This window comes from Chaetodon auriga, chromosome 5 (assembly GCF_051107435.1).
Source record: "Chaetodon auriga isolate fChaAug3 chromosome 5, fChaAug3.hap1, whole genome shotgun sequence".
In the NCBI taxonomy this organism is placed as follows: Eukaryota; Metazoa; Chordata; class Actinopteri; order Chaetodontiformes; family Chaetodontidae; genus Chaetodon; species Chaetodon auriga.
Window position 1 is genome coordinate 25,485,953 of NC_135078.1, and position 16,747 is coordinate 25,502,699.

The 16,747-nt window shown below is 45.1% G+C and overlaps 2 protein-coding genes across 4 annotated transcripts in view; one reads left to right on the forward strand and one right to left on the reverse strand.

Moving 5' to 3' along the window:
* Positions 1-5,015, forward strand: ccnh (cyclin H). 2 transcript variants are annotated; one of them, XM_076731869.1, is made up of 10 exons: positions 1-201; positions 314-438; positions 528-650; positions 734-807; positions 1,105-1,318; positions 1,880-2,043; positions 2,233-2,303; positions 2,434-2,539; positions 4,633-4,696; positions 4,782-5,015. In XM_076731869.1, exons 2-10 carry the CDS (start codon positions 322-324, stop codon positions 4,806-4,808), a joined length of 960 nt encoding a protein of 319 aa, XP_076587984.1. In that variant the 5' UTR covers positions 1-201; positions 314-321; the 3' UTR covers positions 4,809-5,015. The 2 variants fall into 2 exon arrangements, with proteins under 2 accessions (XP_076587984.1, XP_076587983.1); XM_076731868.1 differs by having other exon boundaries at positions 4,633-4,924.
* Positions 2,839-16,747, reverse strand: part of rasa1a (RAS p21 protein activator (GTPase activating protein) 1a) — a 27,476-nt gene continuing 13,567 nt past the window's right edge. Inside the window, exons 2-26 of one of the 2 annotated variants that reach the window (XM_076731865.1) lie at positions 15,846-15,998; positions 13,694-13,829; positions 12,902-12,972; positions 12,152-12,269; positions 11,872-11,903; positions 11,407-11,459; positions 11,090-11,240; positions 10,894-10,972; positions 10,583-10,706; positions 10,270-10,426; positions 10,025-10,112; positions 9,761-9,841; positions 8,880-9,037; positions 8,686-8,762; positions 8,393-8,565; positions 8,126-8,285; positions 7,807-7,949; positions 7,373-7,488; positions 7,166-7,252; positions 6,997-7,064; positions 6,817-6,905; positions 6,483-6,560; positions 6,256-6,390; positions 6,088-6,167; positions 2,839-4,324 (exon numbers count right to left, since the gene is read on the reverse strand). In XM_076731865.1, the coding sequence (XP_076587980.1) occupies positions 4,276-4,324; positions 6,088-6,167; positions 6,256-6,390; positions 6,483-6,560; positions 6,817-6,905; positions 6,997-7,064; positions 7,166-7,252; positions 7,373-7,488; positions 7,807-7,949; positions 8,126-8,285; positions 8,393-8,565; positions 8,686-8,762; positions 8,880-9,037; positions 9,761-9,841; positions 10,025-10,112; positions 10,270-10,426; positions 10,583-10,706; positions 10,894-10,972; positions 11,090-11,240; positions 11,407-11,459; positions 11,872-11,903; positions 12,152-12,269; positions 12,902-12,972; positions 13,694-13,829; positions 15,846-15,998 (2,656 nt within the window). In that variant the 3' untranslated portion in view covers positions 2,839-4,275. The remainder of the gene's footprint in view (positions 4,325-6,087; positions 6,168-6,255; positions 6,391-6,482; positions 6,561-6,816; positions 6,906-6,996; positions 7,065-7,165; positions 7,253-7,372; positions 7,489-7,806; positions 7,950-8,125; positions 8,286-8,392; positions 8,566-8,685; positions 8,763-8,879; positions 9,038-9,760; positions 9,842-10,024; positions 10,113-10,269; positions 10,427-10,582; positions 10,707-10,893; positions 10,973-11,089; positions 11,241-11,406; positions 11,460-11,871; positions 11,904-12,151; positions 12,270-12,901; positions 12,973-13,693; positions 13,830-15,845; positions 15,999-16,747) is intronic. The other variant, XM_076731866.1, reaches the window with a different exon arrangement.

The window sequence follows — 16,747 nt, forward strand, 5'->3', positions numbered from 1 at the left end:
AAGGGACATCGATGACGTCAAAGAGAGGCGACGCGCGTCAGTTTTAAGCTAGCAGCTGTTTCTACTTCTAATTTTGAAGTTTACGAGGAACCACAGAGGCCGTTTCCCGCACAGCTTCGTTCCGCTTCGCCACATCGTCGTCGTCGTCGACTTTAATAGTTTTTGAATGGACTGTCGCGTATTTAGAGCCAAATAAAACAGGTGAGTTGATGCTAGCGCTAACCTGTCGCACTGTGAGCAGCAGCTTCTCTGTCTGTCGCTGCTCTTGTTTATCCTCTCTTTAATGTTAGCTTTGGCTCCCCTTTTCTTTCAGAAGCAGCCATGTTCCACAACAGCTCACAGAGAAAATACTGGATTTTTAAAAGCGAAGACGAAATCGAGCATATGAGATACAAGGCCAACCAGAAGTTCCGGAACAAGATACTGGAAAGTGGGAAGGTAAGTGGTCATAAACAGACCGAACAAGCAGAATGGGTTCACTGTGTGACCGTTCACTTCACCTCCTCCCGCCTCTCTGCCTGAACCAGCCTGGAGTGTCGGAGTCCATGTTCTTGGAGCGCCGCGAGGAAGACGTTTTGTTCAGACACTATGAGAAGAGGATGCTGGACTTCTGCAATGCTTTCAAGCCTGCGATGCCCAAGTCTGTTGTGGTACGTGCACGCATTTCCCAGAACACCACCTTACTGCCTGCCTACCTGCAGAGATCTGACCCGCGCGTGTCTCACCTGTGCAGGGGACAGCCATGATGTACCTCAGAAGATTCTACGTGAACAACTCCATCATGGAGTACCACCCTCGGATTATCATGTGAGTAGCGTGGTTCATGGCAAGAAATCAGAAAGCTTGTTTAATGCAAACATATCAGTTAAGACGTGAGTAATGGTGATAGGCCTAATGCTAGATCCAGTTATTGTATTAAAACATAAATAATTGTTTGCTTCTAAGTGTGTAAATGCTGGAATCAGTGTAATTTAGAGCAGATACATCACGTTAACTCACTGTTGTAAGTGCTTTTACATTTTATCAGTGGTGTGGAATAAGGATCTATAAGGAATGTACTCTAAGGCCTATGCAGCCTGTTTCAGACTCACTTTCCTGTTTCAGGCTGACGTGTGCATACCTGTCCTGCAAAGTGGATGAGTTCAACGTGTCCAGCACCCAGTTTGTGGGCAACCTTCTGCAGGAGAGCCCGGCAGGACAGGAGAGAGTTCTGGAGCAGATCCTGGAGTATGAGCTGCTGCTCATCCAACAACTCAACTTTCACCTGGTGGTCCACACCCCCTACAGACCCCTGGAGGGCCTGCTCATCGACCTCAAGGTAGGCGGGCGTGTTAAACTGTAGATTCACGACCTAAACTGTGTGTACGCACAATGACAGGAACAGGCTTCTTTTCATCACATTTATGACCATTATGCACTGTTGTGGCTATTTAAAGTGTCCTTCACCAGTAATTCATCACGCTTGCCTGTAAAACACCATATTTCAGTCATCGTTATTATTAAGCTCCTGAAAGATGACCCATAATTAATCTGTAGCGCTCACACTGAACCAGACTTTACAAGCTGCTTCACAGTTCAGGATCAAATGAAAAGGTCATGAACAGCAAGACAGTGGCTCCAGTGTTAATAAAAAGGGATAAAATTCATCACTCATGAATAATTAAGTGTATAAATACACCTCTGAGTAGCGTTTTACAGAGCACTGTGCAGACTACAAACACAGCGCAATCAGTTTAATAATGTTTAATGTCTAAAGTTTCATCTGTCACCTTATATTTCACGTCCATCTCAGCTAAAAAAAAACTGTGTGTCACCTATCGGTCTACGTGTTTGTCCTCCCTCGAGGATTTATTACGTTTTTGTGCATTTCATCCCTCAGACACGATACCCCGCGCTGGAGAACCCAGAGTCGCTGAGGAAGAGCGCTGACGACTTTCTGACACAGGCAGCCATGACGGACGCAGGACTGCTGTTCCCTCCCTCTCAGATCGCTCTGACGGCCATTCTGAACAGCGCCTCGAGAGCCGGTCTCAGCATGGAGAGGTGGGTCATTAGGCGTGCTCGGGTTAAAACGAGGAGCTAATTAAAGACAGACAAGCTGCTAATGAAGAGGCGTGACCCTCAGTACAGACTGCATGATGCACCACCTCAAAGCGCCCTGAGCTTAAACCGAAATTTCACTGAAGTAAAATGGTTGATGGAAACCTTTTGCTCATTGTTTCCTCTGCTTAGCTACCTGACTGAATGTCTGGGACTGAAAGGGGACAAAGAGACTCTCTCAAAGATGTACGACTCGATGAGACGTGAGTAAACTGCACCTTCGATTTGACGCCACAGGATGGCGATGTTGAGCTGCTCAGAGCTTCACTGTGGCGTAGCACACAGAACAAGTCTCACCTGAGATTGAACTTAACAGTTTCTCTGCTCATCCAGGGATGAAAACCCTCCTCAAGAAGTACGAGCTTCCCAAAGCGGAGGAGGTGAATGCTTACAAACTGAAGCTGGAGAGGATTCACGCTGAATTTGCCACTTCAAGCACGTAAGGAGATGAAGTGACCTGCTCGTGGTTCTTATGGGATTCATGGAGAGATTTCCGATAAGCAGAGGGTGGAATTATGTTTTGTCACTATTAATTAAAGGTCAGAATATGTGACTTAAACGTGGAGTTGAGAAGCCAAATGAAATGTCTTCTCTAAGATTCAGGATTTAATAATGCTTTAGTGCTGACTCCACTGTCGTGTCGTACACGCGCACTGGTGTGTTTGTGTGTGTGTGTGTGCTTTTGTAATCACAGATGTAATTTCCTCTCCCCACACCCAAAGCAAGCACCTGGAGTTTCCCGTTGTCATACGTAGTAACAGTTTTATTTTAGCCAGGTCGTCGTATCTAAGATGCAAAAAGGTTCAAGGTTCAGTATCAGGTAGAAAAATAAAAAGGAACACATCATCAGCTGTATGAAATACAGAAAGGAAGTTCAACAGCACGCCACATTCCTGCCTGCATCATCCATACCATGTAGCACAGCTGATATTGGTATTGCTGATGAGGAGACTTTTAGGCTCATTCGTAATCGTTTCTCTGTCGCCAGCTGTCCGTTTTTAACACTTGGTGAGGTTGGTGAGGTCCGTGGTATCTTAAGTGCAACTACAGTAAACAGTTTGGTAAACTCTTGAGCTATGACAGGCACAGATTCAGACTCTGCAGCTGCTCGAATCGTCAGGAGGCACGCAAGGCCCGCCTTTACGACTATGACTTTGATAAATCTGTGCGTGGCATGACTTCTCAGGATGAAGCTATAAGGAAACAGTCGGTGCAGAGGTGTACCGGAACACCACCCGTGGTGGCGGGAGAGCAGGAGAGACTGCAAATGCATGAAAGCTTTCGTTCACGCCCCGAGGCTTCGAGGGAGCTCGGGTGATGTCTGTTAGAGCAGCATATACAGTATGTAGGCCCACACACTATAGCAGGATCCATTCAGGGTTAACACATGCACAGGACAGGTTACAGGTATCTCCTACAAACTCTTGGACTATCTCTCAGCTCCGTTCAGCTATAATCAGACACAAACACCTTTTACTGCTACACAAGCCTAACTATATAATATCAACAAACAAAGCAGCTTATAAAAACGTAACACGTGGTTCCAGTGCTGCGCGGCAGTTCATACACAGACGGTGGAAGTCGTCGGTTTGGAGGAAGAGCTTGCCATAAAATCGGGTGACGTGAGCAGGCAGATGGTGTGTAGAAAGGGAGTTAAGGCTTATGTCATCTCGGAGAGAGGTGCTATGTTTAAATTCCCTGATGACGGCAGAAAACGCTACTTCAATGCTTTGGATGGCCTCCCCCGCAAGTTGCGTCCGAGGAAAGGAGTGATCAGGGCGCCCCCGTCTGTCTGGTTCCACGTCAGTCACGTGGACGGGAGCGGCGGGCGTCCCACCGTAAGAGTAGTTCAGACGCTTGCGCGGTTGACTGTATCTCAGGTCCATCTTCACAGAAATCACCTCTTCGGGGTCTGAGGCGACGAGGCGTCTCGTCAAATTTGAATCAGTTCAACACACTGAAGCATTTTGGGAAGGGCTTTGGAAGGACAGTATTCAGATATGCAGCAAGTGATTTCCCATGGAGAACAGCCGTATTGCGTTTGAACTGCCAGGAATCTAGGCCACATGCTTATAAATACAAACTGACTGCAATCTTCAGTCGTCACCTCGTGGGACGAGGCCTCACTTCAGCCGGCCGGCCGCGCTTCGATCTTCAGGTGGAAATCTGTAAAAGTCACATTACCTGGATGGCAGCAGCCAGTGACATGATGGTGCACTCTGTCCTGTAAGATAAAGTGGACATGTTTGAAAAGCACAAGCTTGGACAAATCACCCGTTCTGACAGCAGGACTGTCAGCGTGCATGTACGTATCACACACGGTGCCAACTAGTCTACATGAAGTCACACGTTATAACATGAGGAGACGTGGAACTACAACTACTGATGGTGGTCATGAAGGTGTAGTGGAAACTAGATGCCACATTTTTAATGGACTTGAAGGGGTTGGTCACAAACATAATGTAAGAGTTCACCAACAATTCTGGCTTGCAAAGACACGTTCTGATCTGAACTTGCTGTTCTGCATTGCAGGAAACGAAAGAGAGGATATGAAGAAGACGGTCATGTAGCAAAAGAGCCGCGTTTGGCCGAAGAGGTGAGACGAGATCTGATGTTACGGGCAAACTCAGTTATGGTACATATTTCTTGTACAATCCTTCTGAATGTTCTTTTCATTGCAGGAATGGACTGATGAAGACCTGATATGAGCATTTACCCCAAAATGCTTTTGGATCCATACAAAGTTTTAAGTTATTGCACGACTTTAACTCCACTGTCGAGCTGACCAAGCCGTCGTAGGAAACACAGAGTGGCAGACACAGTTTGCATAAATGTACACGTTATATTTACTTTTCTACAAGATGTGTAGAAACTTGGGTTTTTTCTGCAGGAAAAATAAAGATATTTTTCTACATTTGGTGTCTTAGAGTTTCTGCAGACAGAATAACGTCATAATCTTTCCACGTAGCCGAGCCACACGATACTGCGTGCAGACGTTTCTCCACCTTTGTCAGGGGACAATGAACGACTCATAATCTACTTTACAAAAACTGTTTAATAAGTGCATGCATGTCTGATACAGTCTGTACTATTCAAAAAATTTACTGCTGTAAACACTTTCATTTTACTTGGTTTCTCTGATTATGTGTCTTGTCTGGCATTGAGAAGTTTCAAAAAAGACTTAACCAAATAATCAAAAAATAGCTGATACAATCGGAGGAAAAAAAAAATTCAGCTCATCTCACTTTATATACTCATGATTCCAGCAAGAGAATTTATTCTTAATATAAAATAACCATACTTTTCTGAAAGACTTTGTTCCAATCTAGAAAACAAAGAAAGAAAAAGGAACAAATAGACAGAAATGCTAGTTTCAGCACTTTGCGGATATTGTCACAACCTTAAAATAAATCAGTCAATTACAGTATAAAAAGCATTATCGCTCATAATCCAGTTACAAGAAAGGGGGACTGAGAACTAGCTTCTTCATGTCAGTTTCCTCATACTGAGCGGGAGGTGGGTGGAGGTGGTGGGGGGGGTACACTTTGGCAACCTGTGCTATCAAAACACATCGCGGGTACAAAGAAACCTTTTGAAATCTTAATATTTGGCCCTCGTGGTGAAGGAAATGTACCCAAGTCAGACTCGTGAACACAGTTTCTGAGGGAAAAATCTGTTTCCTGTGCATACAGCTGTCAGTCACTGGTGCAAGTTTTTTTTTATGTATTGTGTTTTTAAGTACTGCGTCGGCTGTTGTACTCTGCTGCTGCTGCTGCTGCTGTTGTTGCATAGCTCTCTTGTGGTGAACGGGACATGGTGGCGGGTGGGTGGGGATGAGCGGGGCTATCGGAGGAGGACATGATGGAGGGTGGTGGTGGAGGGGTTGCCATGGCGATGAGGGCAGAGCATGCTACGTCTCCTCTGTGCTGCGCTCTGGTGGAGGAGACTTGGCGGGAGGATGGGAGGGTGGGAGGAGAGGAGTACTACCTGTTGCTGTTGGACATGGCATACTGAGCCTGCTTCTGCTGGAGGAGCTCTGTGATGGCCAGCAGCTTTTTCAGCACGTGCTGCAGAGAGGAAACAGAGGTTAGATCAGTCTTCAGAGACACGAGTCGTCCCGCGCGAGCACGGGGTGCGAGATCATCGGCCTCCCACCTGCTGGGCTCCCCTCTCGTTGCTCAGCGTCCGGAGCTCGTCCGAGTGTGTGGCACAGACCTCGTGCAGCGCAGCCAGGTCCCGGGACAGGTCCGTCCTAAAGTGCTCTGTGGCTTCAGGGAGGTCGGGGACATTCTGCAGACACACAGGACAATTTTAATTAGAAGAAGAAGGAGGAGGAGAGACCGCTGAGAATTTGATCAAAAGGTAAAGAATGTTCAACTCACCCCCAACTCATCCAGAAACATGATCATCCTATGTTTGTTGTTCTTGATGAAAGGGTTCACACCCTCCATATAGGGCTCCTGTTTGAGGACAGAAACAACATTTCCCAAATGAGGATTAATCATAACTTAAAGCAGATATAAAAAATACCCAGAGGCAGAAGCAGCGCGCCTGTAAACGACGCCGAAGCACAGTCGAGACTCTCAGCACAGTTTTTTATTTCATGACTTTGTGACGACGATGAAAATACAACTGATCGGTCATGACCAATGTCAAACCACTGTCAAAACAATATTTCTGCTGCGTGCTGTTGCTTCAAGTACATATAATTCCTACCTTAGCACCAAATTCAACCAGGTTGGCCAGGTTCTGGACAGACTTAGCCACCAGTGTGAGGGTCCTGCCTGCCGCTGAAGATGGAGGGTCTGCAAGAAGAGGCGGGAGAACAGAACACACATCGTAACATGTCACGTGGCAAACAGGCGGATGCTGTGTGCTCGCTGAAAAGACGCTCACCAGCAATGATGTTGAACATTCTGGGGTTGAGGATGGCAGGACAGATCAGCCTTAGAAAGACGAAGCCACTGCCAGAGGAACGGATGAGGTTCGTTAGAAATAAGAACAAACACTCAATGAACACAGATTCTGAACTCTGTCCAACACTGATCGCTTGTGTCTGTTTTACCTCACGACTCTGGTCCGCATGGTGGTGTTGGTTGGCCATTTCTGCTGCACAGACTTTTGCAGGCAGCCGTAGATGAACCTCAGTGTCCTGGATGGGTCATCACAGAGAGACAGCGGCTGATTGTTTGGGTTTATTACACCTTTACAGCCAGTTGAAGTGACCCACCCACAAAACAGGGCAATAGTGTGTGAGCGTGTTTGTTCTTACGGCGGTAGGATCTCAGCAGCCATGAAGATCTTCTCCACCAGCTCAGAGAGGATGTTGAGGAGATGAGCCAGGTTCATGTTCACGTCCTCATTCTTTTCCAGTTTGGAAGGGTTCAGCTTTAAACAAGCAAAGGCAGAGAGAGTCAGAGACGGGAGGACAACAGAGAGCAAATGACGATAACTGAAAGCAGCACAAGTTAAGAAAACTTCCACTGCTTCTATAACGACTAGACATTTGTCTCAATGGGTGTATGGTCTCTATAAGAACTGGCTGCTTTGGTTCAGGCTGCAGCCTCGATGTTGATGCTGCGCTTCTGTTTTCTGTTTATATTTGATGGTATCATATAAATGTCATGTATTAACCTCATACCACAGATAAGTGACAGGGCAAATGGCTCAGAGGCTTATACTGCTGTGCCCTCTGTAGGTCTTTACCTCACAGGACTGTTTGCTCTCCATGATCTTGAGGATGGTGTCTTTGAGAGCGTGGTGGACAAAGGGCGTGGCTGTGGCCTTCATGTACTGCTCCATCAGAGTGCTGGCCAGCGTAGTCGCTCTGAACAACGTCGTGGCCTCATCTGGTGAAAGTGCACGAGCAGACAGGGTTATGCAAGCATACGGGCACATGGCTGTGCACCCTGTGAGCCCTTTAAAACCCCGTTAAACACTGCAAACGAGTCAGTTCATTCAGCGTTTGTGTACTGTTTCCCTTCCCTTCTCTTTGTTCTTTTGTTATTCGTGCTTGCTTTCTCACCCTCCATGTTAATCTCTCTGTCATTGAGCGTCCTGAGTAGAGGGGCTTCGGCCTTCTCGTGTCTGAAGATCCGCAGAAGGAGGCTCGCCAGTAAGGTGCGGTCCTGACCACACACGTGGGCCAGAGCGTAGATGACGTGGAACTCTTTCTGCAAGATCATCTGCAGAGGACACACGGCAGTGATATCATTGTCATTTTAAGTGAAAACCAGAGCAGCAGACAGCTAATGGACACTGCAATCAAAGCTGCTTTTTCTGGCGCGCAGACCTCTTTGAACTCGCTGTACTCCTCTTCGGGCATGATCTTCTCCATGGAGTAGCGGGCACGTACGCGTAAGGAGCCCGGCTCGATGCCCTTCAGAGGCACGTGGGAGCTGAGAGGGAACCACTCATCTATCATCTGGCCCTTCTGCAGGCGGTTCAGCTGGCAGCGCATGAACACTGACAGGGAGAGATAGAGGCGATAGAAACGGTGGGAGAGACGTGAGACGTGAAGCCAAACAAAGAGGCGCGAGGAGGATGCAGAGATTACAGCTGATTCAAATCTACAGATGTACTTACAGATGTCGCTTTCTTTGCTCTTTTTTGTTTTGTTGCTCAGGCTGATTTCAAATCTGTTGATTTCACTTGACAAGTCACTGAAACAGATAAAGGCACTTTGTTATTCAGCGCACATGCAGAGGAAAACGTATGCGAGGAGGAGACAGAACAGCGGGAAGAAGAAAAACACGCATCCAGATTCGTGACAGACTCACTCAAAGATGAACTCCTCGGTGAAGACGGGGTTCTGCCCCTCCCTCGGGTGCGTCTTCGCCACCTGGACGCTGTTCAGGTAGATGTTACAGTAGGGGTTGGTAAAATACTTGGCTGGCAGCTTGTGGGCCTCCTCCACATACAGCACCAGGCTGCTCACCTGAGAGGGAGAAAGAAAAAAACAGCTTTAGCACAGAAAGTGTACACATGCAGGGATGGGTTGTACTGAGTGCTCATGCTCCTCCTCTCACACTCAGTTAATGAACAGAACCGTTCTGAGAGGCTGTTCTTTAATCCACACTTGCTTTCTTCTGCAGGATTTCCAGCTGTTACCACCCACTCCTGGTGAGTCACCATCCCACCCCTGCAGGCACTCTGACCACTGCTGTCCACTTAAACATGAAACCCCCTCTCGTCCCGCAGAGAAATAAGACAGCTAAGAAATGCAGGTAGTTACTCATATAGACAGCATTAATTGCCTTTGTGAGTAAAACACAACTTGCTTGAGGGGTCGCCAGGCATGAAGCCTTCAAAATAATAATCTGACCGAGTGTGGGAATGGTGTAATTATACAGAACCAGGATTGACTTGTTTTATGGGAGCTGTACAAAGACTTTGCTCGATGTGTCACCGCAGCCAGGATAAAAGATCACTTATTTTTAATTAACGCACTTACTGTTTCAGGTACTGAACTCAGGACCTCTCAAACAATTAAGCCTGTCTAATCATGTGGCCACCCTTTGAATTAATTCTGATTTGACAATTACTCACTGCTGGCAGTCTTAAGCTGGGTGATAAATACCCTTCTACTGGCCTCTTGGATTTGATCACATACAGCGTTGCTTCATTTATACGAACACACACCTGCTGATGGCGTACGCACCTGTCTAAGCCTCTTGTTGGAGGTCGGCTGAGTGGTTTTCCTTAAGTTACTGCAGAAAGTCTGAAGGCATTTCATCCAATCCTGCAAACAGAGCAGCGTCAGAACATTTGTAAAACACAGCAGTCCTGAGCAGCCAACCAGTTCAGGCCAGAAACATATTTTCTTTTTATAAATATCAGGAGCAATCAACTCAGCATCTGGACAACAAAGATGTGCACGTGCTTGGACCCCGTTTGACGAGGCTGTTTCTGACCCTCTTGTTACCTGGGCCTGCTCTGGAGCCTCCCCCGCAAAGTAGAATATATACTGTTCCTCACTAAAGTGCTGGACAACAATCTGGAAACAGTTTGGCCTGCAAAAGTCAAACAGAGGAGAAGATTTTAAATGATTTTGTGATGAATGATACCTCATTTAAAAGAAATCTCCTGAGGCGTCTGAGCAACTGATCATTCAGAACAGCACAGAACAATTTCACTAGATTAGACCAGAGCGATAATTTCACATCTCACCTGCCAAACAGACTGTCGTGCACACCGTACACGGAGCACACGCTCAGGTCGATCAGCCCTTTTGGTTTGGTGGCTCTCTTCTCGCTCTCAAAGTAGATGAGCTGGGCGTCGTTACCCTCCAGGATGAAGTAAAGGTTCTTCCATCGTTTGCCTTTGCCTGATGGTGAGAGGAACCGAAGAAATGTTTACAGTAATGGATCCTGACTGACCAGCAACCAAGACAAGACTGAGACGGTAATATTATTTGTGATATTACAAGGTGCTACTGAAAGTCCTTCTCAAAACTGCAGTACAAGACAGACGTTGGGTATACCTTTGTTGAACAGGAGGTAGCCTTTCTTGACAATGTTTTTGTAGAAAGCGTCTTTTGTTTTCCGTCTGATAGTGTTATAAATTTCTCTCCCGTCCACTGTGTCAGTAAGAACTTGTTCCTGCTGCTACAGTAAATACAAAAATAAATACATAAATCATTGAATCAAACCATCACAAAAGCACAAAGGCAAAATCAATTCCATTCAAAGGGCCAAGTCTTATCAAACCCCTTAAATTGTCAAATATCATCCCACCGGGTCAAAAATATGTTCTCATACAGGCTCAGTAACGTTAGTAAACGTCTGTACGTACCTGCACTGAAACTGGCTCTTTCAGGTTGTAGCCCTCGACAATCTGCTCCTTCTTGTAATGGTCGATAATGTCATCAACGCTGCCGAGCAAACAAGATGCAGCAGCACATGAGGAACTACACAGGTTATACAGGCTAGCTACAACTTGAAAAATGCTACCATTAGCATCTAATTTTTCTTAGCGTTGTCAGACCTACCTGTTGTAGTACCTCCCTCCCATCATGTACTGATTGTTGGGGGTGGGGGAGATCTTAAACCTTTGGATGTTTTCATTGGTGCGAAAAAAGAGGGAGTAGTCCCCAGGTGTGTTGTCTGATGGTCGGACTAGAAAACTGCACACCTGGCCAACTATCACAGGAGGGGCAGCAAAGCGAGGGAGAAACAGAGAGGATTTAGAGCACGCTCAGCAGAATATTTTGATAAATGGACTTTGATGTTCACAGGTTATTTCTGAGAAAAATAACACATGATACTGTCACAGGTGATTAATAACTGAGGCAGAGAGGGACGGTACCTGTCATCAGCAGGTTGTAGGCCTCTTGCTTGGTGATCTTTCCGTGATACCAGCTGTTCAGCAGTTCGTACGAGAGCGACAGAAGAAAGAGGCGCAGACAACAAACTTAACTCAGTCAACAAAACACACAACGAACTGCAACAACTCCGAAATCTTAAATGACTGACGTGACTGAGTAACAACGTGAACTGCATCAGAGGTGCCCTTTTATGTGTTATTGTTTAAAGGCGCTAAAAGAAAGAAGAGCTTAATGTGACCATAACTGACTGATGATTAATGGCTCACACCGTACACCCTGTGCTGTCATGCTGTTCAGTCTGTTCACGCGAAAATGAAATATAATTTATATCTTAACCACTTTGACAAAATAAAGACATAAGTATCCATGACGATGTTTACATCCTGCTCTGAAATGCTCCCATTGATCAGATATTGGAAAAGCGAGTTCTGTGAAAAACAACTTACACTTTTCCCTCGTGTGGATCTTCCTCCCGTCCCTGAAAAACATCAGAAACAGACATCTGTCAAGACGCCAGCTGTGATGAGCCAATCACTGTAGTCTTTGTGGCGTCTATGGACCGTCACACTGTATGTTCAGACATGTTATCCCGACCCTGGACGTGCTGCGTTGATGCCACTGTGGCAGGACTGTCGTCACCTCACATCGCCATTAATTTGACTTTATTCCATATAATATAGTTTTGATGTTCTGATCGATATTTTCATGCATATGTTAAGTACTTACCACCTCCTCCACCAGATCCTCCACAATGAGGCCCTGCTCCTCTGTGCGAACGTTGGTCACCCACATCCAGCCATCATCCAGTTCATTGTGAACAATAAACATGTCCCCTTTCAGGAAGCTGAAGGAAAGGTGAGTCAAGAGATGACATTAATACACTGAGCAGATAGTCTGAGAGGCAAAAATAAAGGAGTGTGTAAAACACACTGTGAACTCTGTTTTACATGAGGTTTTTCTAATATCACACCATCGCTCTCATGCTGTAGCTCTGTGGAGACACTGTCATCTTGATAATGTGAAGGAAATTTGGGCATCAGCGAATGGATATATTAAACTTTGCAGCTGAGGAAACTATCCATTTATGTTGTGTTGGTTGTAATACCACAGCATCACCAGCAGGTGTCTCCTCTGACTCATAACATTCGAGCTGAACATTGCATGTCTATCTGCTCAGCTAAGCCTGTGGTTTGCTGGCAGACTCGGGGTTGAGGTTGACTTCAGACAGATGTTTATCAGATTTAGGAAATCAGGGATAGCTGGAACCATCAGTAAGTGTGCCTACTGCAGCTTAATAACACGGACAAGACTGTTTTTCATTAACAAGTCAGATGATGTGCTTTCCAGGCTGCTGTGAGGGGAAGAGCATTACTGTGACATGTCAAAAAAACATGAATGAGATTTGACTGCTCCGACTTTGAAGGCTATGAAATGCTATACTACAGGTGTAGGACAAGAATTTACACAGATACCCACCTGATCTCATCAGTATCTGGCACTTTGGTGTATGGAAGTATGGCCCTCACTCTCCTCCTGTCTTCTACAGGCTGCGGAAACACGCACACAGAGAATAAAGCTCTTACTCTTAGCCTTGACCTTGCAAAACCACATCCATGTTAAATCCCCCAATTATTCCAAAAAATCAAGTATTCTACTAGAGCTCCCTCTGGGAGGTATCACACTCGGCAAAAAAAAAGATAATTAGCATTAGCTTGAGCTTTGCCTTAAACAGCTCTGAATACTGCCTGAAGGCAGAAGAAAAACGGGGAGAGGAAGATGTGGAAAAGACTTTCTTGTTCATTGAGCAAGTGGCTGAATAAAGGAATCAATGTTGACCTCAATTAACCCAAAAAGGTACATTTTCTCCAACTCTTAAATACTTTTACTAGGCAACACTTCAGGAAACATGTTTATATTGTTATTGTCGCAGTTTTTGCATGCACTTGGAATATTTAAAAAGCTTTGGGTGCAGTTTTTTCTAGATCTCAGGAGAACGTTCTTTCCTTTCCAGAGACCTCCAACTGCTTCACCAGCAGCAAACCACATTAACAACAGTGACGACACGGACATGGCGTATTTCACCACCTTTAATTTGGCAAACAACTACGAGAAAAAAATGGAGCAACTATCAACTAACGTCACGTCACACAAGCAATGGAAAGAGTCCTGAATGATGTGAAATTGTAGCTGCAAATTTGAGATATGCTGGAGTCGACCTTAAAGTTGACCTTATTTTGGAATCTACTGCATACTCGGAGTCAACCTCACCTCTGGGGGCGCCACTGGTGATAGCAGTTTTTCTCCTTTGAGCAGGCAAGACACATAGCTGTAGTAACCAATCAGGTCTGATAGAGAAGAGAACCGCCGCCCACCAATGTAATAGTCCCCACACATGGCGATTATCCTGTGGAGAGAAAACACAACAATGATAAAAGGAAGCCCAATTATTTTTGCATGCAGGCTGCAAACTGTGCAGTGAAGGTAACAGAGGATGTTTATTCATTAATGATCTATGTAGACCGTGTCAATAATACTTTTCATCAGCGCTCCTACACCTCAGATGAAACATTGCTCATATAAACGATGAGAAAATAACAGTAAATATCTGTACCACAATCCTTAAATGCCAAAAAAAGAAAAAAAAAAAGAGTAAACATTCAGACAGTGTGAGAAAGCGAGACAGAGGCTGCCCTGTCGAATCCTACAATCATGACCATCATATTTGTGACTCAGACAAAAACCTGTAAATCACCACAGTGATTACAATGGTATCATAAAAGCATCGCTCTGAAACACAACTGGACAGCCACTAATCCTAATTCTCTGCTCATCAGTTGAGTGGATCTCTAATTGCGGATTTATAATAAACCCACGTGTGCTATTATTCATCTGCTGCAGGCACAATCTAAGCTTTTTGAAGTGTAGCCGTCACGCAATTAACCTTATGTTTATAATTCCCTGACAGAAAGGCTCCTTCCCTCCAGCATCAATGACATCATGGGTCCACACTAAACCGGTGTGAGCGAAGGAGATGATGTCATTGTTACTTAATTAGGAAAGTGCATTTCCTGGAGAAAATGATTTGTCAGAGGGCAAACCTTTTGCCGTCTAAGGTGCAAAATTAGGACTGGCGGGTCAAACGTGGGCAGTGCAGCAGCTGCAGGAAATACTGTGAAAATACACAGATTTCACATCACTTGTAGGGCGAATCAAAGAGAAGAACTTCGATCTGCATACTTACACTGTGACCAAAATCTGCACAATGGCCTGGACAGACGTGCTGGACGATAGACTTTAATCACCCCCTCACATTGTGTCTTCAGGCACTTACAGTTAGTATTAAATACACACCAGGGAGTGCTGAAACCTGGCTGCTACTTCTAAATGCACAATGTCATTATTGGTAGCCTGCTTATTGATCTCTTGTACCAATGAATACTTCCAATTTATCATATCCCATCTTCAAGTGAGCCATTCTAAAATAAGCAGTAGTAGACGTAGAGGATATCACGTCACGTGACCTTCATCTGAAAAAGCATATTTTTGCCTTTTATGTGTGAGCTGCAGGGTTAATGTATCCTCATTCTGAATATTACAAGTCCGCTGAGAGAGACGACACAATATTCAGTCTTGTTTTATTGACTGTAAGGTTGTAAAATACCCTGAAGTATTGCTACTAGACAAGTGCGCTGTCTTCTTTTTTTAGTGTCATGTCCACCCACATGCATTATAAAAAAAACACTGTTTTTAAACTTTGTACTGTACTGTTTGAACAACTGTGACACAAACAGAGTGAAGCAGTCTGCAGTGGCGCGACAGGCCACCAGAAACCAACCTGCAGAGAAGCAAACCTACACATTTTCACCTCGGTATCGGCTCATCTCTGAGGTTGATCTTTCACTGCAGTGTCCGTGGCTTTCTGCCCTTTTGGTTGGTAGGTAATGAATAACTTCTGTGGTTTCCCACCCTTATCTCCTACTGGGGGTGGCTTATTGTGAGATGCCATATTATGTTCTATTTTATTATTCACAACAGAGGTGTAACAGTTCATCTCCAGGAAACTATTCCACCTACAAAGCTCTTTCAGTTGTACAGTGATAGCAAAACCATGCCAGACAGAGTAGCACTGTAGCCTCTATAACTGGTATAGTTAACACAACTGAGGCCTTGAGGACCCTCCAATTTCATGTCAATCCCCTGTTTGGGCCCATTTTTGTTAAATCATAGCAGCAATGGACAACAAAAAACATTTTTGTGAGCATTGTGTAGGCTAAGTCTGGCCAGATCCATGTCTGAAAACAGCTAATTCAAACATGCTAACTAATAAAATGCGCCTCTCCACTGAAGTAAGCTGCAGATTCAGACTGTGCCCTCCGCTGATATTAAGTTACTTCTGCTTGTTGCACATTCTCGGTCATACCTGAAATGGTTGACCACGTTGGTCATACTGAGGAAAGACAGGACGAAGGAACCGGGCCGGCGGTCACTCTCCCTGATGAGGTAGCTGCCAGGGTTCCGGGCCTGGCGCAGCCGCTCCTCAGCAATGGTTCGGTCTAGCTTGCCATGGTACCACCTGAGAAAGACAGACAAGGAGGAAAAAATTAGGGGTTGGAGACAGGTGGATGGTGTGTACACAGTGAATACACCATGAATCTAAAAAAAAATGGCAATCATGCTCCAACAAGAGGGGGACTCAGAGAGCGCAGACCTCCACCAAAGCCAGTGGTCCACTCTTCTATGATAAGCAAATCTGAAAGCACAAACTTCTCTGTCAATATATAAGTTTGAACATTTTTCCTTAGTATCTCTTGTGGAGTTTACTGCAGTGTTAGACAACATTTAGATGTGAGTATAGAGCATAGTTAGTTGTGTGATATGTGTGTATTTATGTTTCTGTAGCCACATCTTAGTTTGAGAAAAAAGTGCTGTTAGAGTGTGGTGATGTTTAAGTCGTTAGCAGTTCCCCCATGAAACCACTGCTTTTGATACAGATGCGCTCCTGATCGGGTTCTTCTTTGGCCCATGCTACACCCTTCCACCAAGTTTCATGAAAATCAGGCCATTTGGTTGTTTTTGTAATCCCACTGACAAACAGACAAACACACCAATAAACAAACAACTCAAAAATAACCTCCTTGGCAGACGTACTAAGAACTGTATAAGAATCACAAAACACAATATTACAGAAATGCAAAACCTGAATAAACATACAGACTTAACACACATCAAACAAGCACCATCAAGTAAGTAATAAGTAGAAACTACTTATCAGATATGAAGCTTTAACAAATGTTACGACCTACTTTCATGAGAGTACAACGC